The 23,815-nt window shown below is 33.3% G+C and overlaps 1 protein-coding gene across 3 annotated transcripts in view; it reads left to right on the top strand.

The window, feature by feature from the left end:
- The window catches only part of CSMD3 (CUB and Sushi multiple domains 3), a 1,218,611-nt gene that overhangs the window by 1,095,430 nt on the left and 99,366 nt on the right, over window positions 1-23,815 (top strand). For all 3 annotated transcript variants that reach the window (XM_055287089.2, XM_055287087.2, XM_055287086.2), the window contains 4 exons: window positions 3,881-4,090; window positions 8,101-8,289; window positions 9,023-9,200; window positions 10,439-10,584. In XM_055287089.2, the coding sequence (XP_055143064.1) occupies window positions 3,881-4,090; window positions 8,101-8,289; window positions 9,023-9,200; window positions 10,439-10,584 (723 nt within the window). The remainder of the gene's footprint in view (window positions 1-3,880; window positions 4,091-8,100; window positions 8,290-9,022; window positions 9,201-10,438; window positions 10,585-23,815) is intronic.

Raw genomic sequence — 23,815 nt, 5'->3', positions numbered from 1 at the left:
CAACATTTTCTTAGTCCCTCTCTCTTACACCCTGGTAACTACCCTTCTACTTTCTACTTCTGAGTTCAGTTTTTTCAGATTCCACATGTAACTGAGATCATGTGATATGTCTTTCTGTGCCTGACTTAATTGTACTTAACATAATGCCCTCCAGGTTCATCCATATTGTTGTACATGACAGAATTCCCTTGTTTTTTTATGGCTGAATAGTGTTTCATTGTGTATATATACTATATTTTCTTTATCCATTCATCAGATGATGGACACTTAGGTTGATTCCGTATCTTGTCCACTGTGAGTAATGCTGCAAAAACACAAGATTGAAGATATCTCTTGAAGATTCTGACTTCAATTCTTTTGCACATATACCCAGTGGTAGGATTATTGGCGCATATGGTAGTTGTATTTTTAATTTTTTTGAGGAACCTCCATATTGCCTCCTGTAATGTCTGCACTAACATATATTCCCACCAACAGTGTGCAAGGTCATTTTATAATTACATATAGAGATGTCTAGATTGATATAGATAGACACTTATACTATTTTTCAGTCGCTGTGTATGGATATACCCTGAATTAGATATGTATAATCATGATAAATTCAACCTAAATTTTAAGTACATTGTTTTTGTAACTCTTCTTATTGCTGTAATCAAGTAGTACAGTTATTATTTTCTAGTAATCTATTGAATTCATCCCATTTTCTTTGTAAGTAAATCAGATTTTATTTTTAAAAAGTAGTACAAATTTTAAAATATTAGGTTTAAATACAAATCACTATAATACCTTCCTAATTTTAATGTAATAATTCCCAATATTTTTGATACATTATATAATATATCATATTTAATAAATTCTCCTTACCCGTACATCACTAAAATACTCTCTTACAGCTTTTGCTGATTCTATGAATTTATAAATGCACTAAAAGAAGTGCTTGATTGAGGGTACACATGTTCATTAAATCACAGAAGACTAGGATGAATAGATAGTTGAAGCACAAACCAGGTGGTTTTAGAGTTATTAGGAAATTCTGTACTATGTCACTTATTGAGGACTGAACTTGGGTATCTCACTACTCAGTAAGCATCTACAACCTCAGAGTATAAATGTATATTTAAATGTTTTACATAAATCAACAGATAACTCGTAGTTTTGAAAAATATTTACTGAGTGTGTATTATACTCCAGATACTGCTAAGTGCTGGAGATAAAATGTATGGCAATGCAGACTTTGCATTTTTCTTAAGTTACAGTCATAATGAGGTGACAGTAAAATGTATTATTATGATACAGTGCAACTAGAGAGCACAGGATTGTACTTAGAATGGACATCAGCCTAGTATAGGAAATGCAGTAAAGTCTTGACAGAGGGAGTGATGCTTGAACTTTAGCTTTGAAGGTAAGTAACCAGGTCAGGCATGGTGTCTCACGCCTGTAATCCCAGCACTTTGGGAGGCTGATGCGGGCAGATCACAAGGTCAGGAGATTGAGACCATCCTGGCTAACATGGTGAAACCTCATCTCTATTAAAAATACAGGAAGTTAGCCAGGCATGGTGGCACGCACCTGTAGTGGCAGCTACTCTGGAGGCTGAGGCAGGAGAATTGCTTAAACCCGGGAGGCGGAGGTTGCAGTGAGCGGAGATCTTGCCACTGCACTCCAGCCTGGGCAACAGAGCAAGATTCTATCTCAAAAAATAAATAAATAAATAAATAAATAAATAAATAAATAAATAAATAAACAATCAGCCTGGGCAACATAGTGAGGCTCTGTCTGTACTATAAATAAAAAAAAAATTAGCCACACATGGTGGAGCCTGCCTGTATGTCCCACCTAATCAGAAGGCTGAGGCAGAAGGACTGCTTGAGTCCTGGAGTTTGAGTTTACAGTGAGCTATGATCATGCCACTGAGCAGCCTGGGCAACCCTGTCTGTAAAAAATAAATAAATGATTAAATGAAATGAAAAAAACCGAAAGTTAAGTAAAAGTCAGTCCAGCAAAGAATGTCAGTCTGCTGCAGGGAGTGTGAAAGAAATTCTAGGTAAAAAAGGTGACAAGTAGAAAAATGCAGGTTAGAAAGTTAAAAAAAAATTAAACATGCCTGAACACTGTGTGACTGGCCTGAGGTTTTGGGAAAGCAGGACGTTATTGAGAGAAGGTTGCTGGGGACTTCCTATATAGAAATCCTATTTAGGATCATTTTGGCTAAAATGTGGAAACTCTAAATTCGAAGTTGTAGTGAACTTCTATGTCCATGGATAGAATACCGATGTAAATGAACAGATTTGAACCAGCATGGCTCTTCTACATGTCTTTCACTAGCCACTGTAGCTTATGTAGCTAAATGAATTATTTTAAAATGAATCATTAAAAATAGTTTCAATAGTCTCATTATAACATGATCTTCAATTTCTGGCTAATTCTTGATTTTGAAAACCAACATTATATCTCTAATTTATAAATGAAAACATAAGAGACTTTCATATTTGATTACATTTTAATAACCACACTCTTTTCTTTGAGTTTTGATTAAATCAAATATTAGGTCCAATGTATTTAAACTATATATATATATTTTTTTTAAATAAAAAAATACATTTCAAGAGGTAAAGAAACATATGTTCAAGAATATATGAAACAATTTTGGAAAAGATGATTGTAATAAAAGTGCTCAGTTAAAAATAAAAACAAAAAGTGCACATCTTGGGTCTTCACATATTAGGGTAGCATGTCCAAAGTTCTAAAAAGTTAATCTAATTTTTTAGAAAGTTGTTTAATATTTTAAACTCTGTTTTAAATATTTCCAAAGCTCATTTGTCCAAGGGACTGTTTACAAAATCATTTAGTAATATGATGTGCGTTTACTCGCAGCCCCAGTGTAGTTATTAATATCATAAGCTTAAAAGTCTGAATGCCTCGGCTTGCTGTTCAAGCCTACTGGGTCATTGTGTAAACTTTACATGTGTCTTACATCTCTGCGACTCACTTTCCTCATTCTCATGAAATGGTGAGAATTAAATAAGTTAGCATATATAAATCACTTAAGGCAGGTAATATATATAATGCATAGCAAATATAAATAATTTAAAACATTCACCAAATATCAGATTTTATTGTAAACAATTTAGAGAGTGGTAATAGTAAGAAAAACATCAAATTTACTAAAATTAAGTGTTAAATTAATTAAGCAAACATACTTTAATTAAGATTTTTTTATCCCAGAGACATTTCACTGTCTCATATTTTAGTTATGCTTATAAAGATATTGAGATTACATTGCAATATGATCACAAATAACAATGATCACCAGATTTTATTAAGGTTATTATATAAAAGCCTGCATTATCTTCTGATAAGCAAAACACTGAAAGAGTACCCTTTAAATTATATACAAGTTATATTTCTGAGAAGTTAATTTCTCTCCTATGAATGAATAACTTCTAATGCAATTGTGGAATCTATGTTAGTATATTACAAATTTGCAATTATTTTCAACCTTAGTTTGACCTTTTCCATGACACAAATTAGGCCAAAAGTGGCCTTTTCCTCTAAAAATTAGTTTATGTAATTTAAAGGGCATTAAAGAAGAAGAAAGCCACTTTTTTGGACCATTTTTCATACAGTGACATTATAATGAAATGAAATGTTTTTCCTTTTAACTAATAATGGACATGTGAGAGCAGTATTCTTTTACTTTGAACCTTAGCAAAGTTACCTGTCCTAGGCAGACGGCAAATCCATGACTCAGATCTTGAGATTATGCCTCTTGACTTAAATGCAAACCTATCTAAGTACATTGAAGTGATTGTGTGTGTGTATATTTATGTTTAATGTGGTAAAACAAATAAAGTAGCATTATGTTTGTTTTCTTCTTCAGGTGTACATCTCCAGTTTGTAAATTTTTCTACAGAAACCATACATGATTATTTGGAAGTACGAAGTGGATCTTCAGAAACTAGTACTGTTATTGGCCGGCTTAGTGGTCCTCAAATACCATCTTCCTTATTCAGCACCACCCATGAAACCAGCTTATATTTTCACAGTGACTATTCACAAAACAAACAAGGGTTTCATATTGTATACCAAGGTAAGAGAATAATAAAAAATGAAAATTTATATAACCCCAAATCAGCTATTAGAAATATTTTTTTTTTTTTTTTTTTTTTTTTTTTTTTTGAGACGGAGTCTTGCTCTGTCGCCCAGGCTGGAGTGCAGTGGCGCAATCTCGGCTCACTGCAAGCTCCGCCTCCCGGGTTCACGCCATTCTCCTGCCTCAGCCTCTCCGAGTAGCTGGGACTACAGGCGCCCGCCACCACGCCCGGCTAATTTTTTGTATTTTTTTTAGTAGAGACGGGGTTTCACTGTGTTAGCCAGGATGGCCTCGATCTCCTGACCTCGTGATCCGCCCGCCTAATATTTAACTGAGTCTAATTATTTTCTGTATTCTGTTTTAGAAAGAAAAAAAAAATCTTAAGCTAAGGTGAGCTTCAATTAGGAAGATTTTTAGAACAATGCAACTCTCTGGAAACTACACAGGGAGAATAATGTCTCTCTGAGACCTTAGAAAATCCTAACCATGAAACAGGATTGAATTAGTCTTAATACGCAGTTAAATTAAGCAAGGCATGGCAAATAAGCAAGGCCAGCTGCACAGCAAAGATTTATCTTTGCTTTTATATTAAAAGGAATATATTGAAAAGATATTTTGTATTATTCATGTGTTGTATTATGTAAAATGTTCTTTTACTTTACAGTGATAGACTAATACGCCATTTCTTCATTTTGTTCTATTGTCATGAGAATATAAATACTTTGATAATCATGTTATATTAGACCTATCTCTCAGACAGAACTACTGCATGACCTTGAGCAAAATTTTTATCTCTTTTGAATAAAGGGTTTGGGCGTAAGTAGAGCTAGGCTCAAATGTTGATTCTTCCTATTCTATCTAATGTGGCCTCGGCGTTGCTCTCCATTTGCTCATGTGCATAATGGAGTTAATTATACTAACTTTCAGATAAGTTGTATTTAACTTTTTATTAAAAAATGTATGTAAGGTGTATTCCCTGATGTATATCATTAGTAATTACTCAGTACTTTTTAGTTATTGCTATTATGATATTATTTCATATCTTACATGTATATATTCTGTTAAAATTAAATATTAAAATGATATTTTACATAGTAAAGTTTATTTCTAATGGCTGAAATTTTTAATCAAAATAACCTAAAATTTTATTACATCGCTGCCCTAATTATTGAAGGACTTTATGTAATGCTTTTGTATCTGAGCTCCTCAAGAACAGGGAATTGGGTTGTTCATTGGTGTATCATAAGCATCTAGAACAGTAAGCACAATAAATATTTGCTAAAGTATCTACCAAAAAGGAAATTTGAAAGTAGTTAAGACAGAGATAAGTCTTAAACATCAAATTACATGGATCTGAAATAATTATAATTTGTATTATACTTGCGTGCATAATGTAAGAACACTACATTACACATAATCACTTTCATAAAATAGGAGTCATTTCAATCACCTCCCGGCACATTGAATTAACCGTGCTTGCAAGGAAATTAATTATTTTTAAAACAATTGGGTAATTGGTTGAATTTCTCTTCTTTGCTGCTAGAAGACTCAGAACCATATTTGTGATATACTTTAGCAAGTGTACATGGCCTTATGCCAAGTTCTTTGCCATGCACCTTAAAACTGACTAAACCTGTTTTTTTCCTATTCTCATTTTCCCTCTCTCTCTCAAAATAATGTTCTTATTTGAATGATGTAAACCTAGAATTTGAGCTTTATTAACTCTGATTTTTTTCAGTTAATACATCCTTGAAAAACAACTCATTATTGACATAATAAAAGTGTAAAATATATAAATTTTTTTTCACTGTTACTGACATATTATTAACATGAGCCACAATGTATTACAATGGTGAGGAGATGTTATTTGTGAATCACACTGAGTTTTAAAATGGTTTTGTTTTGTGCTACATTTATGTAACTAACCTAGTGCATTTTAAAGAAATAGTTAACATGTATATTCACAGAGTCAATATTATTTTTGGACTGATTTTGTGGTTAAATTTTAAGAACCTTCTGAATTTGGAAAAATTATACTGTACAATTAAGAGTACCCTTCTACTGAAGGAATTAGTTTAAAAATTAATGTTATTACTGACGAGATTATTAGGTTTGGTAAGTCCTGTTGTCACTGGTACAAGATTGTGACTGCAAGTTGTCCAGGTTCTTGGCTTTTTGAACAAAGAATTGGACAAAACACCCAGCAAAGCAAAGAAAGAATGAAGCAACAAAAGAACGAAAGCAGTGATTTATTGAAAACGAAAGTACACTCCCAGTGTGGGAGCAGGCCGACCAGTGGCTCAAGGGCCCAGATACAGAATCTTTTTGGGTCCAAATGCCCCCTAGAAGTTTCCCATTGGCCACTTCATGCTCACCTCATCTAAATGAAGTGGTAGCCCGCAATCAGTCTGATCTGAAAGCAGCCAACCAGAAGCTGAAGTGAAGTTACAAAGATCACACTCCTGTGCAAATATGATTGGTTGCAAAAAGCAACCAATTGCTTTTTGCAACCAATCAGAGGCTAAGGTGAAGTTACAAAGTTATACTTCTATGCAAACGGAGACTCGGCCCGCAATCAGTCTGATTGGTTGCCGACAGCCAATTTCTCATCTGCTGGGCCGAAAAGTTGAGGGGTTTGCAGACGGGGTTGCCTCTGGTCCTTTTATTACTTAGGTGTGGAAAGTTAGGGTTTTCCTTTCAATTTAGTTTGACAGCCTTAGGTGTTAGACAGCCTTAGGTTCCCTACCTCCAGACCCAATTCTCCCACCTCACTGTATTGTATATAACATTAGAATGGGAACTTTCTCATAAACACTTAAAATCTATTTTCTATACTTATTAAACTAAAAAGCATGGAGTAGAAATTGAAAGGGTATATTTAATAGAATAATATATTCCAACTCCTAATGATCAATTCGTAATACACATTTGTCTTAAGTTGGAATGAGCACTCTTTCTAATATATTTTTGTGTAGAATATTTTTTGTGTAGAATATCAATTAAAATGAAAAGGACACATTAAGAATAAAAGCACTTAACATTTTAAAGAATTTGTTCATTAATTCTGAAACCTCTAGTCCTAAAAATTTGAGTTATATTGTAATAAACAAGATAGTTTATTCAACTTCGAATGTAATTTTTTATTTGAGGAATATAAAATTTTAACGGTTTGGTAGAGAAGTAGTCTTTGATTTTCAGCAATTTAAATTTTACTAATTAGAATACAATTTTGGACTTCTTAATTAAAAAGTTCCAAATATTGATATTATATGAGAATAGGCCCTGTTCATAGGTCTAACATTTATTTGGTAATGTTTATTTAACACTACTCTGTGAAAGGCAGTAGCCAAGGCTTTAAGATATGATAATAATACAAACAGGAACTTTGATCTCATACAAAATGTAGAGCAAGAGAAGTATGAACAAATAAACAGGCAATTATACTCCATTGCCCAAATGATCCCATAACTGAAGTACAAAGTTTATTTTATATTAAAATAAAATTTTTTTTCAGTGCTTTATTTTACAAACTAACTTCTTTGAAATTAACTCAACAGAAGTATATTGTGATTTGTAGAAAAACAATTTGTAAAACAAACTGTAAAAAGGCTCAGAATTAGGCTTAAACATATTCTTATTGCATTCTGTGTGCTTGTAACATAATCAAGGAGCAATTGCATTCTCTGGAAGAGAATCAGAATATATTCGATTAAAATTGTAGCTTTAAGAAGAGTTTACGTTTTCATTAAAATGTAATTTAGTTGGGTTGCACAAGTAGGTGAAGAAAGCATGCATTTTTATGAATTGTACTAACATTTTAAATATGAAAATTGTAGACATGAGAAGAAATTTATGTCACAGGTCATTGACAGCATTTATCATAAACCTGAATTGCTATTTATAATCAACTACAAGTAGCATCACATCTATTTGCAAAATTGCTGTAGTACCCTATCTGTGGCCTCTGAAATTTGGAAAGAAAAACTCTTTCTTTTTCCTCTTTCCAGCCTATCAGTTGCAAAGCTGTCCTGATCCACGCCCGTTTCGAAATGGTTTTGTAATTGGTAATGATTTTACTGTGGGTCAAACCATTTCATTTGAATGTTTCCCAGGATACACATTAATTGGAAGTTCAGCTCTCACATGCCTTCACGGGGTCAGTCGTAATTGGAATCATCCACTTCCAAGGTGTGAAGGTATGCTTCTAATTTGAAGCTATCTTTTAGATGATGTCATCTGTTTTTAATATTGTTTTGGCACTTTTTACTTATCTTCCTCTTCCAGTAGCATGCTGAATATATAGTCTCTCAGCTGAAGATATTTTTTAAACCCCTAAGGCTCTATAATGAATAACGGTTTTATCATTATTGGCAGGAGTCCTAACCTTTCCTATTGGGAGTGAAAAAATAGTTGATTCACACTTTGGAGCTTTTCTTATGTGTGTGGGGAAGGGAAGGGGGTGCATGTGGGTTTGTATGCATTTAAGTCATTCTTATATAAAGCACTAACCCAGATACTGCTACTGAGTTCCTTTCCTCTAGAAAACCCTTTGAAATAAAAGGCTTTGAACCTCTTATAAGGCCTTATATGTACACATTGTAAGAGGCAAATGAAAGTTAAAGTCTTTGCATTGATATAAAATATTTAAATAATAGAGAAGACAATGTAATTGAAAATAAAGAAGACAATGTAATTTACTAATCTAATGATCATTAATAACAATTATTTCGTATATCTCATGTGGAAAAATAAAAGTTGACTCTATTTTGTGCACTGTTGCCAACTTCATTATATATACCTCAACTGAAATACAAACAAAGCATAAATGTGTTTCATAATACTTAAGATATGTGAAATATTTGCCTTTTTCTCCATAGTCAGTTTATTGTTATTTTAAAATATTATTTTGTTTTGTGGCTTTTTCTGTAGCTCTTTGTGGTGGGAATATAACTGCAATGAATGGCACCATTTATTCTCCTGGGTATCCTGATGAATATCCAAACTTTCAAGACTGTTTTTGGCTTGTAAGAGTACCCCCTGGGAATGGCATCTACATCAATTTCACCGTTCTTCAAACAGAACCAATATATGATTTCATTACTGTATGGTAAGTCAGGACTACTGTTATTGATTTATTCAATTAGATATACAGTAAAACAAGGTTGGAATAAAACTGTGTCACAATACTCTGTTACAAATTGTCATCTGATATTTGAATTGATGTGAGTAACTGAGAGTGACAGTATGTGTCTTGTAAAATTACATACACAAGAGAAATAGGTTTTGGCTTATTTGCCCCATGAACTAGGTAAACATTGTGGAACAAAGACTTCATAGGTGAAAACAAGATTAAAAAATATTATTAAATTAATGTGCTAGAACAGGGAGTTAACAGACTAAGTTTAAGGTATGGAAGTTCTCTACTTACAAAAGCCAGTGGAATTTAAGAAATTATAATTATTTAATATAACTAGTGGATTCCTGTCATAAAAATTTAGTTGTATTACAGTCTTGTCAATTGAAACATCTTTATTTAAAAATATATTAAGGCCAGGTGCAGTGGCTGACATCTGCAACCCCAGCACTTTGGGAGCCCACAGTGGGAGCATAACTTCATCCCAAGAGTTCAATACCAGCCTGGCCAACATAGTGAGACTCTGTCTCTAGAAAAAATAAAAAATTAGCCAGACATGGTGGCATGCACCTGTGGTCTCAGCTATTCAGGAGGCTGTGGTGAGAGGATCCCTTGAGCCTGGGAGGTCAAAGGTGCAGTGAGCTGTGATCATCCTACTGCACTCCAGCATGGGCAATGGAGTGAGACCCTGTCTCTAAATAAATAAATAAATAAATAAATAAAAATGTATTAAAGAAAGTGTGAATTAATAATTAACTACTGATAATTTGTTAATCTGAGTTCTAAGAGTTGTAACTTTAACAGTCTGTGATTCTCAAGACTGTTGCTGAAGAAAATAAAAGAGGGGCAAACCTCAAGCATTTAAAAGCATCAGAATTTTGGTAAAAAAAAAAAACAAAGACAATGTATTGATTATAACTAATATGAGCACATTCCATTTAGTAAAAATGTAATCTATTTTTATACTTTACATTTAAAAATATGTGGTCTCCTACATAGATATAAAATATATAATTTGCACTCATTGGTTAGCTTCCTGCATCTTTATTATTTATTTATTATTATTAATTATTATTTATTATTAGCTTCCTGCATCTTTATTATTGATATGTTAGAATATAAATATATGCAATACATTTATTAAACTTGGTTCAAAACTACTTCCAAAATCAATCTTGATCTCTCCTCCTTTCCCAATCCTTGTCTCATAGGGATGGACCAGACCAAAATTCACCTCAGATCGGTCAGTTCAGTGGCAATACCGCTTTGGAATCAGTCTACAGTACTTCAAATCAGATTCTAATCAAATTCCACAGTGATTTCACAACAAGTGGCTTTTTTGTGCTCAGTTATCATGGTTGGTATTATCTGAGAGTTCCTATTTCATTTGGTACTGTTTAATTTGTCCTAGAAAAAAGTGAATGTAATATATGTTTAACCAATGATTGAAAAGGTATTAAAATTGTAAATTTTATAATCACAGTAACTTTAGCATTTCAAACACATTTCCCTGCAAAAGATGACCTCTTCTATGTATTCAGGGACATTAAAATGTGAGCAAATGGATATAGGAAATAAATCAGTCAGTAATTACCCACTGGAAAATAATCATTTCTGCATGAAAACCAATAAAAGAGAACCAGCTGTTCATACTTTATTGCATGTAATTTTGAGACATCAATAGATTTTTTTCCTATACAAAATATTTAATCTATTCAACCTGCTGTGAATCTTTCTAAAATTAGCATTCAGTATCTTTATGCTTTGGATCACATTACTCATTCATTTATACTGTTGTTTCAAAACTGTGTCTATTCTAGAATCTTACAGTTTTAAGTGACTATTTCAGATCATTAAGTTCATAGCTTTTACTGTTGTGGAATAATTTATGTATAGTCTCAATTTGATTTCATTGTATAGTATCCTTTGTTCTGGGCTCTGTATTCATAAACTTAACTTTTTGAAAGGACATTCAGAAGGTTTCACAGAGGTGTTTCTCTTCTTTATTTTTGTTTTAATCCTCAATCGGTTATATTCCATTATTAATAAGAAAATGATTATTTATCTATAATGATTACATCCTTTTATCTGCTATGACTATAGTCTCATTAAAACACATTCTGCCTCATATAACTTTGTCAGACTAATTCCATGAGTATTTCACAAGACCAATAATCTATTAAATTAAGTTTGCAAAAATTATATGAAAATGTGAGGATGGACACGTGCTTTGCCCATTACATAATGTATGACTTAGCATTTCACCTTTTTAATATAAAGTAGCTAAATATTTGATACTTAATGCTTATATTCCATGAAAAATATAGTAAATCAACTGTGATTATGTTCAAAGACATTTAAAGCACATTGGATCTAGTCAGAAATTGATCATAAAATGTTTGAGTTGCTTAATTTGAGCACTTACCAGCCAATTTGATGGCATCTAATTAGTTTCTCCATAGTGATCCACTGCCATCCAGAACTGATATGCAATCCAACATAACCACTTGAAAAAGTCAGGGGTTTAGTCTATGGCCATACCACCATGGATGCGCTGATCTCTTCTAGAAAGTTGGGTATTCAGTCAGACAACTTCTATTCGGGCTGTTTTTTAAAAAATAATTTATTTGCCTTTCCTACTGAGTTGATCATTAATGCTGGCAGTTTGCAGATATAGCTTAAGGCTGAAACAATAGAATTATCACTTTGATAGAAAATCATAACTCGAGAACTAATACGTAATCATTAAGATAGAAAAATGAATTAGTTTCCGAACTATATTGTGTACATTTTATCTCCACATGGATTTCTGCCTCAATATTTTTTATCATTTTATGTACTGCTTGAAGTCATAAAGAAAGGACTATTCATTGATGAACTATAAATATCCACAAGATAACCCTATAGGAAGTATAAAATTTTTATAAAATTTAGGAGACATTTCAAGGGAAAAATATTATCAAAGGAAAGGATGTCAGTGTTGTGTGTTCGTGTGTGTGTGTGTGTGTGTATGAGACAGAATTTGAACATTCATAAAAAAACGTGGATAATAGATATACGTAAACACACAATCTTAGTGTGGATTTAAATATACACATATATGAATATATAAACATATATCCTCATTTCAAGTGGGTTTTGAGACATGTGTGATAGAAATAGAATTGCTTAAGAATAAAGCAGATCAAGGCTGGGCACAGTGGCTCATGCCTGTAATCCCAGCACTATGGGAGGCCAAGGCAGGTGGATTACCTGAGATTGGGAGTTCGAGCCTGACCCACATGGTGAAACCCTGTCTCTACTAAAAATACAAAATTAGCCAGGCGTGGTGGTTCATGCTTGTAGTCCCAGCTACTCAGATGGCTGAGGCAGGAGAATCACTTGAACCCGGGAGGCAGAGGTTGCAGTGAGCCGAGATGGCGCCATTGCACTCCAGCCTGAGCAACAAGAGTGAAACTCTGTCTCAAAATCAATCAATCAATAAAAATAAAACAGATCAAATATTCATTTAAACCTTTATTTTCTATTTGACCTTGGACAAGTTAAACTTTGATCTCTACTTTCCTCAGCTGTAAAACAATATGATAGAATTGCTGAGAGGATTAAATGTCATATTATATATGTATAATTTACTCCAATTACTGGCATATATTAGGTTGAACCATATAAAATCATTGGTCAAAAAAATCCCATGGTCAATTTTATATAGCTCAACTGTAGAAATATTGTAGTTGTTACTATTATCAGCTTTACATTGAGGAGATGTTTTGAGAATTGGAGATAATTGATAATATACAATTAGCATAATGCCTGACAGAGCAGATGTTCAGTAAAATCTGTTTCCATACCATATCTTACCTCACATTTTAGAATTTTCAAATAGGACATTTATTCATTAGATTTTATAATAAGGTGCAAAAAAATTGCCAGAGCCTAATGAAGCCTACCTACTGTTTGAATCAACAGCTCTGGAGATTCTACCTAAATTTTAAAATAAACTTGAAGTTTGGGAACATAGCCAGAGTTCATGTTAAAAATTGACTGATACTTTAAATTTCTCTAGTCTAATAGGATAATTTTTCTAAAGCACTGCTTTCATTCCTACCTACCTTTTCAAGAATGCATGAGGCCTACATTAAATCTAATTTAAAGCTACCCTATAATCCAGTTCACTGATTCTTACTCTCCAGGCCCTACACAACTTCAGTCAGGTTGGTTTTCTCACTGCCTCCTGAACTTCCATTCTTAAATCACCTCTTCATCTCCATCATAGATACTCTTGGTTTCTTAATTCATCTTCAGTTATTTAAGTCTTTTTATGTTAAGTCCCATATCCTCTACTTCTTGATAATTTGAACTCATGGTGATCACTGCCATCACTTCTATGATTACACTTATTCTTCTTACTAAACTTTTGAAAACTTAATTACAATATGGTATATTATTTTATAGGCCTTATGAGTTTATTAAGTGAGTGTTTTGTGAGGATACAAATTTCTTGTTCTTATCCTCTTTATATTTTTGTTATTGACTGATTTATTTTAGTGTTACAGTGGGAAGTGTGTGTTCAGACTCTTTGAAAAGTTATTTGCATTTATTTGAGCTGTATTAGTAACAACTTTTAAAAACATCATTTTAGAATTACTAGATGTGTAATTCTAAATTACATCCTCCTTAACAAGACCAAGAAGATATGCCCGTTAATACTAATTTGAACTATAAGCTCAATGTCATAATGAAATCTCATAATAGTAAAAAATTGGTAAAATTACTTGGAATTTTTGATAAATAAACCAAGTATATAATTCATTATAAGCTTAACACTTATTTTAAGCTGGCTGAGTATGCCTAATCTTTGAATGGTTTACTACCACACCCAGTTTTCTTTATATCCTCTTAGACTTGATAGTTACTTCTGATATACCTTGCTTTATAATTCAGAAGTGATTTTCTCAAGACTTGTTTATTTATTTTATAAAGTTGACAGTTCAATATTTTTGTGTATTTTCTTAAGGTCACATTGATCATTGAAGTTTTATTTATTGATATATTTTGAATGTGCTTGAAAAGAGAGGAAAAAAATGTGTGTTTTTTTCTCTAACCTAACTTCCTTTATGAGATCCAGGCAGCCATCTGTCTTTTATAAAACATCACCTTCATAAAGCCTTTTATGATCAAAAATAACATTCATAAAAAAGCTTTGCAAAATGAAAGCTCTCTGCAATGAAAAAATAGGACAGGCGTAAATGTTGAGACACTTTACCTCAGGTATCATATTTTTTTCTCATTTGAGGGAATGTTTTTGTCTCTGTGTTGCTATAATTATGATTTCCTAAAGTAAGAACCGCATTTTCTTCATATCTGCTGTAGAGTCAAGATGAGGTTGGTTTATAATTAATAATAATATTCAGTCCTAATTAATGACCCCCTAAAAGATAAATTACCCTAAATAAATTTTAACTGAGTGTTCTTTTTGCAGTGACTTTGTATAACCATCACTATGTTAGTGGTAACAACCATTTACTGAAAATTTAACATGCTGAGCCCTGTGCTAGGTACTTTCCATGTATTATTGCTAATTTTCATAATAACCCTATAAGGTAAGTATTATTATCTTCATTTTAATAATGAACAAACTGAGTAAAAAACCAGATAACCTACATAAAGCCAGAGAACTAATAAGTAGAAGGGCTGGCTGGAGTTCAAAATAGGCCTGTCTGACTTCAAAGAATGATCCCTTTTTGAAAAATCAAAACAACAACAACAACAGCTAAAATTCATTGTATTCTTATTAAATGCCAGACAATGTTCTAAGCTGGTATTATCTCATGAATAGATTATATTTAATGGTATATAAACCTAATTGTTATCTAAAAATTTAGTCAAAGTGATTTTCATTTTTAGCAATATGATGGGTCATCTCATTTTCTCAAATACGCTTCCTAATTATAACTTGGAGCTTTAAGCTTCTTATTGCTTCATTTCCCCAAGATCTGCAAAGTAGTAACAGTACATTATAGATTTATCACAGCTCAATGTATTCTTTATAGTTTCTAAAATGTGCTGTGGTCACTGTGCCAAGAGAAAAAAAGTTTTATTGAGATCTGGCTTATGTCACTCAAAATAACCAGGTGACTAGAGTATAGCCAAAAGTTGTATTTACTAATTTAATACAGAAATTATTTTATGGTGTTTAAGCCAATTATCCAGGTCCCTCGATTTTCTAATATCAATGTACTAGGGAAATTCACTTTGTATGTGGAAGATTTTCTTAGCATAATATGATTTAATAATTATGTTATTCATTATTTTCTGTTATTAGCACATTTTCTATTGAAGAATGACTTGATTATATAATGACTCATTATTTTAAAGAAATGTATTTAAAAGACCTGTAATGTGTTTCAGGTCATCTTTTACGGTTATGCTACTTTTACAATAAATGCTGTATTTGGAAACAAGTATTAACTTCACAAAGTCTCATCCTAAAAGACACTGCTGCAGATGTAAGGACATGCTTTATATAAACCATAAGTCACGATTGCCTTTAACTGTGTGACCCCTTTGCCTCACATAACCTAAAGACCTGACCTCCTTTTGTATTGTAATAGCTAGAGCACAGAACCCGTAAAGTGTTTTATTATTGGATGTCCAGAGAGAACGGGAGATATGAACATCATGTAATAATGTATGTGTGTGTATGTGTGTGTGTGTGTGTGTGTGTACGTGTGTGTATAAAATGAAGCAATGGAGCTAAAACCCAAACTGCTAGAACTGTTAGGAGGAAAGGAAAATACCATTTACTATTAGTTAAATGACTTAAATGACTACTTAATTATTACTCAAATGACTAAAAGTCATGTCAAAATTACTATCTTTTGACACTTCACTGCATGTATATACCCAGTTCATAAGGTATGGTATTTATTTTCTTAAATATCTTACTTTCTGTTGCCTCCAGCCAAAGACTATCAGGAACACAACTTCTGTTAAACAAAGTTAGATTTATTAGCTTGTGATAATGAGTGAGACAACAACATGTGATGTCAGCAAAAGTGTGTCAGGAGAGGCTTGATATAGGAATTTGACTGTATGAGATGGTTTTGAGAAGGGTTCAAGGAAACAGAATTTTCTTCTGGATTGGGTGCTGTTAAAAAATTTAAGCAGGTTTATGATTGGATATCTTAGTATTTTTTTCTAGAAGGTGGAGGGAATGGAATATACCTATATAATTAGTATGGAAATACTATTCATTAATGTTGGCTGAGGTGGAAGACTGTCATTTTGATGATTTGAACAGTGTTCTTGTTTTCTGATTATGACTATGGAAAGGTCTTATTTCTGTCTTGTTTCAACAAGGTCAAAGAATTACCTTGTCTGCTGGGAAATTGTTTATGTTTAACAGGAGACAATGGCCTATCAATTAGAGCCAGGTCTATATGCCAGGGAAGTCAAAAACATAGAGAAGAGGGCTTAGGCACGTTATTTTTCAGATTTTAATGGGCTCAGCACTAAGGCAGCAATCTTAAATTAGTTGTCTGCATGTGGAGAAGACAATTCATGCAACAGATATTGAAATGCTCTTACAATAATCCAGCAGATATCCCAATAGTTTTGTTTCGCAATAGTTTGTTATTTCTTTTCTAGGGAAATAGTAAGAGTGACTTCTTGTCGTCTGGATTAGTCCATTCTCACACTGCTATAAAGAACTGCCCAAGACTTGGTAATTTATAAAGGAAAGAAGTTTAATTGATGCACAGTCCCATATGACGGGGGAGGCCTCAGGAAACTTACAGTCATGGCAGAAGGGGAAGCAGGCACATTTTAAATGTTGGCAGGAGAGACAGAGAGTGTGTAAAGGAGGAACTGTCAAACACCATCAGATTTCATGAGCACTCACTCACTCTCAAGAGAACAGTATGGGGGAACCACTCCCATGATCCAGTCCCCTCCCACTAGATCCCTCTCTCAACACATGGGGCTTATGGGGATTATGATTTGAGATAAGATTTGGGTCGGGACACAGAACAAAACCAGATCATTGATTCATTTTCATTCCTCATGATAGAAACTTTATTTCTCTCATCTCTAAATCCAAATAAGCATTCACTCTTGATTTCTAATATTCTCCCTTATAGAGGCAGAGAAACAAACTGAATATAAAATATTAGTGGTGTAAAAGGGATATTTGTAAAGTAATTTAAACCCTGCTGAACACACTTCTATGTTCATGTCAACTCAATGGCAGATTTTCTGCAAAATGGAAAACAAATTTATTGTTTTCTTCTCTTCATTAAAACTAAGGTAGCATTAATTTCAATACACTTAGTTCTGATTTCAAGTGAAATAGCTTAAGCTTATTTCAGATAAGTTTAAAAATAACACTGCCCAAACTGCATAACAGAACATAAAATTTATCAACAGTTGTTCTCCCCCAAATCATGAGATTATCATACTTGAACTAATCCGGATGAGCACTGAAGTACACTGGGGCTTACATGGAGCTTAGAGTTTATAAGGGAATATGCAACGTTACTTCTGTCCTCTGTAAGGAATACTGTGTCCTTACTTGGCAGAAAGGTTATGTGCTTGTGCTTTTTTTGGTTTGGAGAAGGAATGGCAATTTGCCAGTGTTCTGTTTTGTCTTTTTTGAAGAAGCCTTTAATAGCGCATTGAATAGAAGTAGACACATGCAGCATTATTTTCTGGAATTGGGTTGGATGTTTCATTGAAAAGAAAATAGAAAATTAAAAATAACGAAAAAATATTGCCAGAATCAAATCTTAAACCAATTTCAAAAAGCATATTTGTTGGACGAGGAACCAGATATCTATGCACATTTGAACAAAAACAGAGAACTATTTAAATAATAGCCATCCTCAGAAGATACAGACATATGGAATACGATGCTCTCATGTAGTTGTTAGTAGTTGTTAGATAGCAAATGGTGTTTAAAAGTTGGTGGGGCATGTCAGATAAAATGATTCTTCTAAAGAGAACACATACTTAGTTCCAATGTGTATTTTTAAAGTGTGAATATCTATTTTGTGCAGCTTTTCTGTTAATGGTCATGGCTGCAAACTGTTTCTAAATGGAACAATCCATGAAAAGCATGGACTAAAATACATGCACATACGATTTAAAGTTTAGATGACATAATTTATATGATTTAATCATTTCAGTTCCACCAGTGGCTGAATGTGTGACCTTGTCCACCTCATTTCACTTATTTAGGTCATCTTCCTACTACCCCTTAAAGAGTCTAGGAGAAATGATTTCTAAGATTATTTCCGGTTTGTCTATGATCCTAACCTATACAATATTGGATATATTTCTACCAAACCTGTTTATTTTCTTCCTGAGTAACCAAAGCATATATTTTATACAGAATGAGGAATTTTCTTAATTTGATTTGTTACTAATTAGTATTTCTTAAGTGATTTCCAGAGCACTGTGCTAATAGTTTTGAGACCACAGACACTTATATATTATATAGGATGATACAGTGTGTTGCTAAACTCATGGATTTTATACTACAGTATAAGGTACATCAATGTAAAACAAGGATATCCAATTTATTTATTTATTTACTTATTTATTTATTTTTGAGACAGGGTCTCACTCTGTTGCCCAGGCTGGAGTGCAGCGGCACAAGCTCAGCTGACTGCAACCTCTGTCTCCTGAGTTCAAGTGATTCTTCTGTCTCAGCCTCCCAAGTAGCTGGGATTACAGGCATGCACCACCACACCTGGCTAATTTTTGTATTTTTAGTAGAGGCAGAGTTTCACCTGTCTCTGCAGGTGGCTGGCTGGTTTCAAACTCCTGACTTCAAGTGATCTGCTCTCCTCACATCCCATGGTGCTGGGATTACAGGCATGAGCTACTGTGCCTGGCCAAGAATATCCAATTTAAATCAGAAAAGAAACAAACAAATGGTTAGATACGTTCTGAGAAGTCACATGGGTGCTTTGAATGACCCATTGTGAGGAAGGTCACGTCAGATTGAAGTTACATGAGTATGGGGAACAAACATCATCACAGCAGAAACGCTGATGCCAGTATTTGTCAAACAGGGAATGTACCCTCCCTCTTAACTGGTAATATATTCAGGCCTTATTCTAAGCACTTTATAATATTTTAACTCAATCTTGGCTTTATGTCTATTTTACAGATGAGATAGCTGAAGCAGATTCTTAGCAGTTTGCCTAAGCTGATGGAAATAGCCAGCAGCAGACTGAGATTTGAACCATCAGTCTGGTTACAGAGTAAATATTTGATCAGCCTGCTTTGTGCACAAATGTAGTTATAAATACAAACTGGATTATGTATATTTTTTATGATGTTGATTGGTTTGATAGAAACATCTTCAGAAAGAGAAGCAGAGCTGCACAATGTTTAATTCCCCTTTGTTGCCTTCAATTACAAAACATCTGATGCATCACACCTCACAATCGTTACACCCTTTTCTTTGACCAACAAAGATAACATGCCTCAATTTTATTCATAATTCTGTAAATAACTGCCAAATAAAAATGTCCTTTATACATAAGAAGTGAAAGTTAAGAAAAGCAGAAAATATTAATATTTATGTTATTTATTTATGAATATCAAATATCTTGAAGAAATAGAATTCCAATTTGATATCATAGTGGTTTATTCTTATTAAAAGATAAGCTTAAAATGTGCCAGACAGTATTCCAAATGCTTTGCCTGTGTAAACCCATTTGATTTTCATAACTGCCCTTTGGGATGGCATAAAATTATTACTATTTCATTATTATTTTATAAATGAGGAAATCAAGGCAGAAAGATAAATAACTTGCCCAAGTTTTGCCAATTTTTCAGTGTTCAAAACAAGATTTGAACCCAAAGAGCCAAAGAGTCTAGACTATGTCCTTACTCAATACCATAAGAATGTGTTATATATCATACGTATATACTCATTCATATATATACTTATATATAATATATATGTATATACTCTAATTCAGCATCCATTCTTTCATTTCTCTAGCACTCAGTCATTCAGCAAATATTTATTGAATGCTGTTATGTGCTGAACACTGGATTATGCCCTAAAGAGTTAGTAGCTAATAAGAAAAGCAAAAATGCCTGCTTTCATGGAGTTTACATTCTAGTATAAGAAAATAGATAGTAAACAAATACATAAACAAATATAAGAAATAGATAGTAAACAAATACATAATTCTTACAGATTGTGAAAATTGCCAGACTGTGAAACAAAGTTAACTGCAAAGGATCAACTTTAGGTAGCATTATCAGTGAAGACATCTCTGTTTTAGTCATGTTCAGACAAAGCTGTAAAAGAGCTAGGAAGATAGATTTCAAGAAAATGAGGGACAAAAGAAAATTATATAGGACATAAAATTTTAGCTGTATTATCAAATATTAAGCTCTCAACCATTTGAGAGCTCTGTTGATGCAGTAATTAAAAAGACTACAGTAAGAGGTTGTAGACAGGTTTGATTTTTTGAAATTTAGTATTAAAAATGAAGAGATGTGGTTTAACATTTTTTTAAGAAGTGGGAATGATAGGCCACATGCCTATCAGTGGTACTTGAATTTTAAGTAGAGGAGATAAACTATTTTTTGTTTATTTATAGCTAAAAATATAAGCTGGTTAATAGGTGGGGATGAAGTTAATCAGACAAAGTTAGAAACCCTTGAAGGTCATAATCAAGACTTTTAATTTAATGTGTAAGTCATTTGGGGACACTATGAAGTTATGTAGACTCTATCAGCAATTGTTTATTTAACACCCCTGCAATATAGACTCTAGTAGTCTCTTGCTATCCACTGTTGTTCTCTTCCAATTGTGTGTGTGCTTTTTAAAAATTTCTGACTACAGCCAGAGTGATCTTTTAAAGGATAAATATGACCACATTCCTCTCCAACTTAAATCTCTTTAAAGGCCTCCCATTGGTCTTAGCTTAAAATAAATGAAATCCTGAGTATAACCTGTACAATCCTGTCTGATTTAGCCCCTGATTTTTGCTCTTTTCGATCCCTCCTCTCTCTCACTAGGGCTATCATTCATCTCTAGAAACACACACACACACACACACACACACACACACACACACACCCCTTGCTTGAACTAGTTAAATTCTACTAATTAATTAATATCCTTCTCACCAACTATTAGCATATACAGAGCAGGCTTCTGTCTGCTTTGCTTACCTTTGCATTCCCAGCACCTATTATGGTTTCTGGCATCTGGCAGATCACAGGAGCTCAATAATAACTTATTTAATAAACAACTAAATTAAATGTGTTAGGTATTGTAGGATATGCAAATACAATACAAAATACATAAGCTGTACGTGGAATGTGAACCAAAACATTAAACAATTCAACACAGTGAAACACTAAATGCTAAATATTATGGTGCCAATTTCTAGGCTGGCAAGGTTGCCAAAAATGAAGGTGTGGGATAGGAAATGAACATGGCAAATACAAAGGACACAGGAAAGTTCAACTGGATATAGCAGACATCTTGTGTGAGAGATTGGTGAGAATTAGGGTAATGATCTTGCTTTATCTAAGATGATAAATTCAATCTGTAGGCCATAAAAAAAAGCTGTAAATTGAAAATAAGGAAACGGCAGCAACAAAATGATATTCAAAACGAGGTTTATTTATCTATAAATCTGGGAGACAATGTGTCTTAATTTTATACTGGAACTTGGTTCAAATTCTGGCTGTGTGAATTGGGCAAATAATTCAACCACTATGAAATTTAGTGTCTCTTTTGGTAACATGAGTATATTTACACATATTTTGATGTGGCATTTTAGTGATTAATGAAAGAGGCATGTAAAGGACTTTTCAGAGTCCTTTGTACACAGTGGATTCCAGGTGAATACTTCCTTGATTCTCTTCTATCACTTCACTGTATGTAAGAAGGGTAGTATCAGGGAGACACTGAAGGTAAGGAACACACTATAGGCCAATTTAATAACACAGGTGTATTAGTTTACTAGGGCTGCTGAAACAAAGTACCACAAACTGGTGGCTTAAAAGCAACCTTTGGCATTCCTTAGCTTATAGATGAATCACTACAGTTTGAACCTTCATCATCACATGGCCATCTTACCTGTGTGATCATCTCTGTGTCTCTTTTTATTTTATAAGGACACTAGTCATATTGAATTAAGGGTACCCCCATAATTTTATACAACCTTAAGTTAACCAATTACGTCTGCAACAACCCTATTTCAAATAACATTTTTAGGTTCCAGGAAAGGCATGAATTTTAGGTGAAACTATTCAACCCAGTACAACATGAATGAAATGGCAGGAATCTAGACTGAGATATTGGTAGCAAGATTGGAGAGACATTAGACAAATCATAGAGTTATGTTAAAGAACATACTAGTAGAGATTGATGAAGATTGAAAACAAAATTGTTGCAAGCTGCTTATGATTAAACCTTTTGTAGTGCTTGGTCTTCAAAAGTCAAAAGAGAAACAGATGAAAAGAGGTTTGTTTGCTTGTTTTTCATTACTCTTTTCTCCTTTACTTTTTATTCAAAATTACATAGTTCAACCCTGAAAAGCATTTTAGCCAGATCTTGCCTATATTTCAATATTTAGCATTGTCTGACACTCAATTGTTTCTATTTCATCCCCACTGGCAATTTTAAAGTGGGAGTCATCTTAGGGAAGACTGTTGAGAGGCTGCTTGTCTCCTGAAGAAACCTACATTCTGTCAGTTATTAGCAAATATTAGTTGAATTATAAGTATAGTGACAATAACTAATTCCTAGATAGTGAAAAATGTAGATAAACAAATAGCCTCTGTCATGTAACTTAAAGTCTACATAGGGACCCAATGAACAAGCATGCAAATAAATGGAAAATAACACACTTTGAACAAGTCGTGTTTACATGTGCCACAAAAGGGGTTCTGTGATTAGAAAATAACAGCAAGGGGTGGGAAAGGGAGGCGTGAAGAGGTCAGAAGAGATGTTTAGCCTGGCAATATAGAATTGGGAATTGAGACACAAAGTCAGAATTGTAGCCAAAGGAATCAAGAGAATCACTTAGGTAAGAATGTAGAAAGTTTATTCAAAGGAAAGTTTGTTCAGAATTCAAATTTATAAAATTGAAAAAAATAGAGTTGTTCTTACTGAAGTAGAGTTGGGAGGTAAGAACATTACACCTCAGACCCCCCATGGGCTCACAGTGATCTCTTAGCTTCTAGAGACACATTTTATAAAACTGACAGTGATAGGAAAGAACAGAGAATAAGACATTAGCTTACAGCACCCACGTGGTCTTGGAAAAATAATAACTCTGAGCATCATAGTCTTTAGTAAAAAATTACAACCTTTGATCTTTTAAATCCTGCAACTGAGTTATCTAGGTCATTCTCAGCATGTTCCACAGATGATAATAGTCATGGATTCCACATAAAAAAGTGTTTCTTGTTTAAAATAATCAAACAATTTAGGATTAGCCTGAAGATTAAAATAACTTCACAAGAAAACACAAGTAAAATAATACAGGTATGAGCATCTCTACATTTCTGTAATTTCTGGGTTGATCTCTATTCTCTGGTAAGAT

The sequence above is a fragment of the Symphalangus syndactylus genome, chromosome 7, assembly GCF_028878055.3.
Source record: "Symphalangus syndactylus isolate Jambi chromosome 7, NHGRI_mSymSyn1-v2.1_pri, whole genome shotgun sequence".
Taxonomy (NCBI): Eukaryota; Metazoa; Chordata; class Mammalia; order Primates; family Hylobatidae; genus Symphalangus; species Symphalangus syndactylus.
The sequence above is the reverse complement of the archived record's forward strand: the minus strand, read 5'-3'. Positions and strand labels throughout refer to the sequence as shown.